At 34.7% G+C, this 12,424-nt stretch overlaps 1 protein-coding gene across 1 annotated transcript; it reads right to left on the reverse strand.

The window, feature by feature from the left end:
- Nucleotides 1-2,706: 2,706 nt before the first annotated feature.
- Nucleotides 2,707-4,022, reverse strand: LOC128213619 (transmembrane protein 74B-like). The gene has a single exon (XM_052919581.1). The coding sequence runs from the start codon at nt 3,802-3,804 to the stop codon at nt 3,322-3,324; it is 483 nt and encodes a 160-aa protein (XP_052775541.1). The 5' UTR covers nt 3,805-4,022; the 3' UTR covers nt 2,707-3,321.
- Between the last annotated feature and the right edge of the window lie 8,402 nt (nt 4,023-12,424).

Here is a 12,424-nt window from a genome sequence, read left to right on the forward strand (position 1 = left end):
GATCGCCTATGTGTGTTTTTTTTTTAATTCACATTCATATTTAAATGGAAGTTAAGCGACACTAGCTAGCTGAAAACACTTTTTATGCACCAGTCAATTGATACAACGACCCCCCAGGTCCGGGGAATAGCGGGGACTCTGACTTTCGGTCACGGCAAGCCCGGGAATAATCCCCGCCCTGCGGAGACGAACTGCTGGTAAAATCCCCGCAAAATGCCCCCCCGCACCCCAGGGACCCTAGGTAATGCCCATTCCCCGACGTTTTTGGCGCGAAGACAAAACCACCGCATATACCCGGCACTGCGGGGCCACCTGAAAGGTAAAAACACGGCCCATTTCCCTTGCTATCCCCGGTATAACCCTGGACATGGGGGGGGGGGGAGGGAAGGGCGGGGGGGGGGGGGTTGGGCGTGAATACAATTGACTTGTGCATTAGAATAAACAAAGGGAAGGGCGGGGGGGGGGGGGGGTTGGGCGTGAATACAATTGACTTGTGCATTAGAATAAACAATCAACACTTATACAAGGTAAACTACAGGGACTCGCCCAGAAGTCGAAAAATCAAAAACGCATGCGGCTCAGCGGCAAAAGGCAATCAAGCTTACAACCACTACAAACATACCTTACATGCATCAAAGTAGCTTTACAGACAAATCAATCAATCAATCAATTAATCAATCAATTAATCAGGTTAATTGGCTGTGGTTGAGGTTGATGGAACTTATTTTCTCTATTTTAAAACATATGATTTAGAAACTGATACACAAATATCACTTATTAGCGAAATTCTGGCGCGTTTTTTAACTTGGGAATTTGTGGCGACACACCTATTTATTCAACAAAGCATTTAGTGTTTTTTGTTTAATCATTAAAATTAAATGAGTTAAACAATTTATAACAATAAATTGTTTGCATCAGCAAATATTGTGCGCCTTTTAGTTTGATCGAAACTTTTCAATGATAGTTAATGTGCAATGTTACCTTCTTACTGCGGTTTCAGGTATATTTCAGTTCTTTGCATGACTATTTTGAAAAATGTTTACCTTTGTGGTAAGTAAAACACGGCAACTGCCCCTAGTTGCGGCTTCGGCTTCAGTGATTATTTAGTTTGATCGAAACTTTTCTTTGACAGTAATGGTATGTGCAACGCGGTTATTACCCCCTAACTGCAATTTTCGTGATATTTCGGATTGTTTAGTTTTAAGATACACTCTCACTTCCAAATAAGATGTACCATAATTAATGCAATTGTTGAATTTACCCAAAATGATGAATGATGATCGAAAACAATGATTCTTATAAAGGACACCGTGTTTAATTTGAAAGAAAGGTGCAGAAAACATGATATTTCTACCTTATAAGACGATAATTAATCAGTGTAAATCCTAAAGGGTCCATCATTCATTTACTATTTTTGTGTTTTCAGCTATAAATAACATGGTTATAATCTTGTTATCAGTAATTAATATTTTTCATAAATACATTATCTAGTAAGTAGTAAATGGTTTATAGTTCAAAATGCGTTTGTTTCAAATGAGGATGTAATGATTTTAAATACGAGTGTCACTTTCATCAAAACTTTTCATTGACATTAACCGTTAATGATAAGTGAAAAACACAGTCAATCCTTCTAGCTGTGTCTTCAGCGATATTTCAGTATTTAGTTTGATCAAAACTTTTTCATTGACAGTAATTATAAGTGAAACACAGCCAATACCTCTAGCTCCGACTTCAGCAATGTTTCAGTTTTCCATCATGACTATTTAGTTAAGAACGAAACTTCTCATCGTAATGATTAGCTAAACACACAGTCATTTCCCCTTGCTCCGGCTTCAGCGATATTTCAGTTTTCCACCATGACTTTTTAATTTGACCAAAACTTCACATGGACAGTAATGATCAGTGCCAGTCTGTCAAATGTTCCATTACTGTATAGCTTCAGCCATATTTCAGTTCCATAAATCACTTTTTAGCGTAATGACACTTTCCATAAACAACAATGATAAGTTAAACATTTTCGATTCCATCTAACTGTATTGTCAGCGATATTTCAGTGAAATAACTGTGTTGTTAGCGACATTTCAGTGAAATAACTGTGTTGTCAGCGACATTTCAGTTTTCACAGGTATCAACAATATATAAAGCTTAATTGCTGATTGTATGATAGCTTAAACTCTTTCAATGCGTGCTAGCTGCGGTTTAAGCGATATTGCAGGGATCACCTATGATTACTTAGCTGAATTGAAACTGTTCATAAAAAGCATTGAAGGTAAAACAGGACCAATGCCCCCTTTTTAAGGCATCAGCGATATCATAGTTCCACCCATGCCTATTTGGTTTGAACAAAATTTTACATTATCAGTAATGAAATGCGCCATACAACCAATGCCCGCTAGCTCTGGGTTCAGCGATATTCCAGTTCTTAACATTCCGTCTCATATTATATTTTATTGGCTTTAAGCTATAAAAGCTGAACATATAAAGTATTACGTAAGTTAGAATTTCAGGTTGATCAATTACTACATAAGATTTGTGTGTTTTTGAAACCACAATCATGATCACAATAAAACAACAAGAATTAACTGTACGATGAAGTCAGATAATTGCATATAACAATTATTACTAACCAAACATTGATCAGGGGACACTTTAATTAAACGTTTTTTAAAACACATTACTCAGATAAGAAGAGAAACGATATAAAGGATTTTTTTATTCAAACAAACATTTGCGCTAAATTTAAGCTAATTACCAAAATAACATTATTTTCCCTGTCATCACCAATACTGGTACATTTATAAATATGAACAGAAGTATTGAATCACAGACAATTTAAAAAATCATTAATCTATATGGACTTCATTGACAAGCAATTAACTTTGAACTTTTACCAAAGCATAAACAAAGTGCAATGAATATTTGAACGAACTATTTTTTTATCTTATTGTATTAAAGAGACGTGAACCACGCACTAAGTACGTATTACTTTAATATATACGTCTAAATATATAATGGAAACTCGCTATGAAACACAGTTATCTTGATGTTCTGGTTATGTCGAATTGTTTTCGAACGTGTTTGGTTAAGTAAGACATGTTTGTATTTCGATTATATCGAATGCTCGTTATCTCGAAGTATTTTCCGAGGTCACAACGACTTCGTTATAGCGAATTTTTAATGTAGAAATTACTTCAATTGAAAATTGACATTAATAATCCATTTGTAATCAGACACAAAGTAGGCAACATTTTATTCCAACATCTAAATTTTAGGCACACCCCCCATATTTCCTGAATAAGCGTCCAGGTAGATTTTCACTTTTCACCTCGGTCTATCAGTTCCGTATGTCGACATTCTGTCCCCCAGTAAAGTCAGGTCTCGCCGGTCCCTTTCACGGTACACCCGCCGACGACTTCCAAAGTAGTGGTACATGGTCACACTGGTGGCTATAATCCCGCCGCCGGCGATAAATCCCATCCCGACGACGACACAGACGTCAAGATAGTAGGCGAGGCGGTTGTAATGAAGCTCAATCTGTTCCATCTCTCGTGCAGGAAGCGTAGCATCAAACGCGTAGCCCCTTGGAATGATATATCCCATGCACATAACGGCGAACCCTATCGACATAAGTACCACAGCTGTGACAATAAGTATATCTTCCACTTGTCTTGTGGGTGTTGAACAGTAAACACACCCATAGTCTGTCCCTTCGTCCTTGTGCCCCTGGCAAGCGGCTTTGTTGAGGTCCGTTTTACTACTTGAAACTTCTTCGTTGTGTAAACTCATATTTCTTCTTTTACACATCAAAAAATTTAATCTTTTGTTTCCCACACAAAACCAGATACGAATCAGTTCACTTTCATTTTTTAATTCACTTTTTCACATTTGCCTTCCGATACATATAAATTCAAAACCATTGTGTCACAGTATCATGATTTGTCTTCGAGTGAAAGCCTTGTCGTAGCCTTAATTCCGTTCAGAAGCCATATATGTACATTTTATATAAATGGAAAACATATCGATTGTGGAACTAATATAACAAGAATGAAGGCAACATATGTTGTGTGAGATATTAAACATGCGGTTGCCACCAGATGTGACCATTAATATTATAGAGGTATTATTTGTATAGCTAAAGGCTGGAAATGGCACGGAATAAATAACGACCTTCATAACTAATACTGCATTGAGAGTATTGCCATACAAGTGCAATGCATACAGCACTCCTTCACTGGCAGTATTTCAAAATTTACAATATGCAAGTTGCATATAAATATTTAATAGAAATGCCACTAGATCATTAGTGCATATCGCAATTTTTTAAAACTTGCGATGATAATTTACTAAACCTTTGGCTAAGTGGTATAACGAGATATGATGAGATGTTAACATATTTCCAAGGCATGATTTGAACAAACAACTGAAGTTAAATGCTATACATTTTGTATTCCAAATTATCGTATCTTTTAAGAATTGAGATTATAATTTGCTTATCGTTTAGCTTAGTGATTTAAAGAGATATGATGAGATTTTAACATATTTCAAATTTGAACAAACATGGTTAAATGCTGGATCCCGTTTCATCTGTATGACTGATCGACAAGGACGGTTTCAAGTTAATTTGCAAACAGAAGTTAAAGGCACACAATACATGAAGCACGATTCTTAAATTTTTTAACACAAGGGTTCGTGAAAGTGTTTTTGAAAACTGCTGAGTCAAGGAAAACAATTATTTACGAGGTTACAGTGAAGACTTATATAGACTAGTTAAAAAGGTTTGTAATAAAGTAACGACCCCCCTCCCCCCTCCCCCCTCCTACCAACTCTTACTCGTTTATATTGATGTATCTGCCAAAGCGGCGATCGTTAATCGTCCTCGTGTTCAAAATTATTTTAAAGTGATAAGCAGAGAATACATATATAACGAAATTTCTATTAAACAGGTATTATTTACTTAACTTCCAAAACGTTTGTATCACATCAATTCACATGAACTTGTACAAATAAAAGACAACTTAAGTTACCTTTGATTAATTTTAACGTATCAAAAAATGGTGAATGTCACATTTTTAACAAGTTTTAGAAAGGAAATTATTATGAAACAAGATAAACACCCGAGGAACATATTAAACAAATAAATTATCCGCCCCACAAAATGCATAAATCTAGCTTTAAATTCGAGTTGCCAAATAACACCTTAATTACCAAATTTGTGTAATTTTATACCCTTACATAAAACTAAAACCTCTGTGATTTCGTATCCCACCAGCGGGAATTCATCATGAAATCCTGATTTATGTAATGAGGGGCACGATATCAGAGTGAATAATGTCTACCAAGTGTAGCCTGACCCTTTCGCCTCCGCAGGGTATGCAACTCAATACTGACAAATACCGGTAGCGTACTCCAACAGCGTGACACTCTTGCTCCAAAGACAGGGTATTCTGATTGTGTAATAGTGCCCAATAACAAAAATAAGTCAATTCAGTCGCTTGACAAATTTTCGATCTTAAAATATTTCGTGATGTTTCAAGAGTTTCGATGAAATATTGATTGTTGTCTAGCAACTCATTATTTTTCGTAGCATTTCAAGCTAAGTCGAGTGTTTTGAGAATTATCAATGTAAAATATAAAGAAAACCGCAGGTGCACAACTTTCCATGTTGACTAAAAACCAGACCATTTAAGTCAATGATCATAACGCTTGATGAATCCAGTAAAACATGCAAGAAGACCTTGTTGCACTACGATCGGTACAGACCAGTATCCGTATGGTGTATCAGGAATTTTGGTCTAATACTTATCAGATAGACGGACGAACAAATACAACTGTACACCTCCCTTAAAATAGTTGGGGAATACAAAACTAAAAATTGACGAACGGACAAAATAGCAATGCACAAACACAGATATACCCTTTCATATAGAATACCAATTTGACTTTGCTAAGAACAACAAAATTGTGTAAACTCATGGAACAAGGCACGCAGTCAAACAATTATGAAGGTCCCGTTTAAAGACACAAAACCCAACAGACACTGAACCAGGGACGCATACCGTACAAAACAACACTGATAGACCATACATGTATCAAGGTAATAAATTGTACAACTATGGTTAAATGCCACATTTGAATGACCGGGACTCGTCCGACACTGGGATTCTTAATGGAACGGCCCATGTCGTTACTAGAAATAATTTGACATGCTTCTCCTACACATAAGTCTCTTTCCAAGGAAGTGCTTGAAGACACACTGTATCGCACTGATTCGATTGTTTTTGTTTTTGTCTTTATCTCATTTAAACAACGATTACATTTCACTTTTAGATGCACATTTGTCAGTTTCATGACCATACATTGTGATACATTTCGGTCGGTCCAAGTAGAATTTCCTTATAGCTTTGCTCGTTTTAAAAGTGAACTATTGAGAACATTTATCCACCGACAAATAAAGGAATTCTAGACAAAATAACTGATGTGGCCTCAAATGATAGTCGGTGAATGGAAAATTGCAGATTATTTCATGCAGACATGCTAGTGTCTTGTGACAACATTGCGGTTTGTCTTTAAACACGAGCAGTTTTCATTCCATAATTTACAGACAATCCATGATCATTAGGTCTTAGGTACTTTTTGTGCTGAGAGTTCGTTCTTGTTACCAAGGCCATACTAAAGTGCTCACGTGCGTCATTATTGTTTACAAGGTCATATTTCACTCTTCACGTGCGACCATACTCAAAATTTACTTGATGCATAGTGTGCATTTTATATATTTCTTTTGAGCAATGAGTTCCTATGAAGTTGGCCATTTAACAGTTGCTTTCATGAACCCATATAGGCTGTTTAGTATTATAAGGTCGGTTTATTTTATGCTTTCTGGTGTTTGAAAGAGATGTTTCGGTGAAGTGAAAATGAATCTGTTTCAAACAAAGAAAAGATTAACTTGCTATTTTGTCACATTTTTAAAAAGAAAGCCCTTTCTTCTGTTCAAATCACATCAAAGTGCACAAGTCAAAGACACATTTTTTCAACGGCGTCAGTCCCAAAATGACGTTACGTTCGCATACATTTTGGCGCGCTTTTCTAAAAACTGTTTTTACTAATTTTATATTCTTATTACGCAAATCATATAATAAACATTATTGTTTCAGTGCAAACACCCTAGTAATTTTATTTTGTGAACATTAACACTTACCAATACCCAACACAGTTTTGGGTACTCCCTCCGTGAACGATATTAAACTACTATACACAAATCTACATAAACGATCAAAACGTGAAATAATAAGGGATGCAAATTATACTATCGGAGGTCCAACCTGACGCCAAGAAAAGAAAAAGCTCGTCTTGATCTTTCAGTGTACGCGAACAACCAGCTTTAAGGTTAAAAGTTAAGGAGAAAACGAGTATGCAGGATAGATAAGACACGTAACATCAAAACATGGTATGAAAAGTATTTGTCGGGCCTTTGAAGTATATTGTTTTTCATACGTCATTTTCATCTTTATTAAACAATCATTGATAAAGGCTATGAACACTCAAGACGATTTTGATTGTGGAAAAAGAAAAGTAGCAGTCATATTTCTGATTAAATAACACACATATTTCATGTTTTTTGCATAAATTATTTTGGTCTAGACTCGACAATCATTAATTATGGTTATTAATACACAAACCGCTTTTCATTTGAACAATGCAAAGTAGCATTCCGATTTTGATTTGAATGGTGTAGGCGGCTAATGTCGTGCAGTACTTATTAACACTGGAATTGTCAAAACAAAACAGCTGTTATGGCCTTTTACATAGTATGCACTTGATTTGCCACAAATTGGTTTAAAATAGGAACACTTAACTACAGGACCACAACGATTTACCGTCTATCATAATATGTATTATCCACTCTTTGTAAAACAATGTCACAATCATTATCATGTTAAAAATGCCATTGAAATATATTCAAAAATAATAGTTCTCAATTGTCAGATATGTAAAGCATTCACTTAATGGCTTCATTATTTCTTTTGGTATGCTATTTCATAAAAGTAGATTACATAAGGAAATCAATGTTTTCACTTTTCGAAAACATTACCATAAACAGTTTTAGGTATGTGGCATTTTTTCTATAAGTATCATTGAACAAGCCGATGCTGGAACCCCGGTATTCTTCAAATTTCTTCAAATAAAAATGCTTATTGCAATTCGTGATTGTGGCGTCTTTATTTATTAGTCAGTGAAATAAATATCGATTGAGATCGGTTCAAGCCATCCGTTAAACTACTATACACAAATCTACATAAACGATCAAAACGTGAAATAATAAGGGATGCAAATTATACTATCGGAGGTCCAACCTGACGCCAAGAAAAGAAAAAGCTCTTCTTGATCTTTCAGTGTACGCGAACAACCAGCTTTAAGGTTAAAAGTTAAGGAGAAAACGAGTTCAATCTTTTTATAATGCATATATTTGAAAACGGCCGTGCCTGAGGTTATAGTTTCAATGATCACGCGATCTTTTTGATTAAGCCTGAATATAACATACTAACATATGCCACTGCTATAAGACAAGAAAACTCGGTATCAAGATTGCAATGTAATTGAATAAAATCAATTAAACAAATGACCCAAGAAAAGGTTTTTTTTCACAGTTTTTGTAAGACGTTCATTCTGTGAATATGGAACTCATTAATGATACTTATGTGAAAAACTACAGAAACAAGCTCAGTAGCACATAAACATAAAGTTGCACCTAATCAGCAAAAGCCACTACCCTTTTCCTTCATGAAAAATACAACACAATGGTTACGTGGCCGTCTTCAAACAGTCTATATATAGCAAGAAATCCCTGGCCTTAGACAGAGAAGAAGACTTTATGTCCAGGCAGGCAATATTCTTGGATACAATCCAATGAACAAATGAGACAAGCAAATGTTGTTATGTTGTTTTTGACAATTTGGCGGACTAAGTCTCATATTTCCAGCCGACAGTATTTTCTACGTTGTTACGTTATTGGACATAGCAATGCGACAACTTAATTTATCATTTGTTTTAGCTTGCACTTTAGACGAATATCCTCGAATGACGTTCTAACAACAAATAAGGAATAATACAATTGACACTTCAGGGACAAACCCAGCAGTCAATACATGTATAATAATCCTGTTTAAATGCACAACGGTCAAGGATCGCACCCTACAAGCACTCAAAGAGACACACAACGTCCCAAGAGAACACATATATCTTTATTTATAAATGTTGAGTTTACCGCTTTAAATATACATTTGTCTTAGAGATGAAGAAAGGGTTTTTCATCATATATACATCTCAAAAAACAAAGCGTCTTTAGAAATAGGTTATATGCCAAAAAGCATACCTGGAATTTGTCAGTGGCTACAAATATTGCGCAAACGCTTAAAATTATGTAACTTACAGCCCTGGCTAGTTTCGTTCATCAAACCACTAATGCATTGCTTAAATAGCGACGAAAATTTAAAACATGTTATACCAATAAATTAAAGTATAGAATGTAATTTGACGCTAATTCGGGCATTAAAAGTCAGTGATACAAATAGCGTGACATAAAATACGCAGCCTCATGTATTAAAACTATAGATTATTGAATATTTTAAAAGTAACACAAAAACAATCATTGTAGATTTATGATAGCGATTTTCTTCATCTGTACCAATACGTAGAGGAAACTCAATGATAGCCTACAGCATATACTATTCACCGACTTTGACATGAACGGATAGTATATTTATGAAAAATGTAATAATTCAAATAACTAAATGGAATCAGTTATCTTTTTTCCTCTCACTAAAGCAACTACCAAATGAAAACAAACAAGAGCAGTTAAAATCCCCAACCGAATAAAAACAGTATCATTTTCGCAATAATAAAGAAAAATGCACCCAGAGTTTTGGTTCCTGAACACTGCACATTTCCTGAATGAGATGTATTTCTATATGTTTGAAGTCAATGCCTAAAGAAATTGTGATTTATGTTTTTGACGAAAAATAAGAAGGAAACTAAACAAAGTGCATTATCTAAAAACTATACTGCAGCCAGAATTATCGTTCCTGTGCAACAACAAACGAATTAAAGCATACACAAATATCTAGGCTTCTGGTCCTTCATTTCAGTCAGACTTTTTCTTCTTTCGTTTTAATGTCATAAGTAGTTGTGTGTTATCTTATAGATAAAAAAAAACACTCTTGTTGTCACCCAAAGGACATTTCTGTTAATAAGGATTTGCTTTGCTTTAAGGGATATGCTTGTATGTCCTTTTAAGCAGTTTTTACATCGAAATATGGACGACGATTAGGAGGTGATCACAAAAACTCACATTTGACATTTTCAAAAAGGTTTAGATGAATAAGTGAAATGTTTGTGACATCAAATTAATTTAATAAAATGTATGGGTTTAGCAATGTCAAAACTTAATTGTGTAATACAAGCAAGCATATTATTTAAAAATGTATACAGTGGTTACTTACCTACAAACAAAATATTTCCAAAGTAACACCCTCACACTTAAAGCAAAGTTTATCTCCCGTCGAAATACTAACGCTGATGCTGATCAACGGATATATTATTTAGGAACGAATAGTCGATATAACACAATAAAATCTAAGTGCTTAATGATTTAAACCGCTAAACACTTATAAACACATCAAACGAAACAATATTCCGCCTTCTGTTAAAGCTTCAATAGTAGGTTCTGATCGAATATACAGGCGTCCGAATTCAGAAACAGAAGCTGGCAAAAATGACATTGAATCTTGTCAAAATTTGTGAATATCTGAAGGGTGATTATTTCGGTATACTCTCAATGGGATGGCAGTTGCAGTCTCGATATTATTGCATTTAATGATACCTCACGTCTGTTTGAATGTGCATCATATATATTTCATCTGACAGTGAAACTGTAATATAATCTTGATAACAATGTCATTATTTCGTAAAATGCATTTGGAGGACATGTTAAGAAAATTAATGTTATAATATCTCGTTGTTACACTGTTTCACATTTATTTTGTTTTGACACCTATTTATTATCCAGTGTTTTAAACTTAATTTGCATACAAAAGTATTTAAACTGTCTAGACCCTTTTAAGTGGACAAAACAACGTAACGATAACAGCGTGCGATGTTTAAACTCTTCATGTCGTTGTAAAGCAAGTCGAGGAGACTATTAGGTTACACTTTCGATATAAGCCATACATGCATCCAGCCAATCAGATTTAAACTATCATTCATAAAGGCACACTAGTAATGAAAGCTCAGTTACTCCAAGAAAAGCACACAAACAAACAAGCACAGATGCAAATTAAATAATTTATCGTTATCAACGAATATTTCGGTTACTGCCTTACGAAATATCAATGTTGCTTATACAGAGAACACTTTGTAGCCGTATGAACTACTTCTTTTTTGCCTTATGAAGCATACCGTCGAATAATAGTTCTTTACATATCGTTTCATATCGTTCGATAGGAAAACAACATAAGCATCTCAGCCCAGAGGAGATTTAATTACTGATAGTGTTTGAAACTATAATGGCACTTTTAGTACAACAACATACATTTCAATTATCTTTTATGATACTTCTATGTTGCTAGATAAATTAACAAACATAACGTTAGAGGTCACTTATTTTGTTCTCTCTGTGCAAATATATGTATTTTGAATGCTAGTTTTATTATATATATTTTTATGAAATACATAAAACATCCTTAACCGGAAATGAAAGTAACATTATTAATCAAAATGGCTCAAACGGCTAAAGGGAAAACATAAATAGGTTTCATTCTTCGTAAGGCCTAAAAAAAATTGTCCGTTTCGGGTTACCTGACCCTACCTATAAAAATGCACCGACCCTAACTATTTTTTCCGTTTCTGAGCAAAAAAAAAAATTTGTTAGCGAATAGAGAGTTACGGAGGGCGGATAAATGCAGATTTTAATCAGAATTATTGTTTATATGATAAAACAAAGTCAGGCAATGACAGTTATGTAGGAAAGACTGCCATGCACAAGAAAACACTCTGAACTTATGACAGATTTTGAAAAAAAATAAAAAAATCCCTACCTACCCTACCTAGAAATTTTGGGAAGGTTACCCGAAACAAACATTTTTTTTTTGGCCTAATGGCAAAACAATTATTGAAAAGAGTTATCAATACATATGACATATGCCTCCTTTCCTGATAATATTTTCTAAGTAACGTTCGATTTTCGTGAATAAATAACTTGAACAATTTAGGCGGCAAAGGACAAATACTGTATTTCCACCGTCAGAATCGGCGAAACAAAACAGCTGTTGTGGCCTTGTTCATGCTTTGCACATATTTTGCAACCAATTAATGCAAACAAGGACCCTTATATACAGGAACACAACGATTTACTGTCTATCAAATGATGCAT

The sequence above is a fragment of the Mya arenaria genome, chromosome 13, assembly GCF_026914265.1.
Source record: "Mya arenaria isolate MELC-2E11 chromosome 13, ASM2691426v1".
Classification (NCBI taxonomy): domain Eukaryota; kingdom Metazoa; phylum Mollusca; class Bivalvia; order Myida; family Myidae; genus Mya; species Mya arenaria.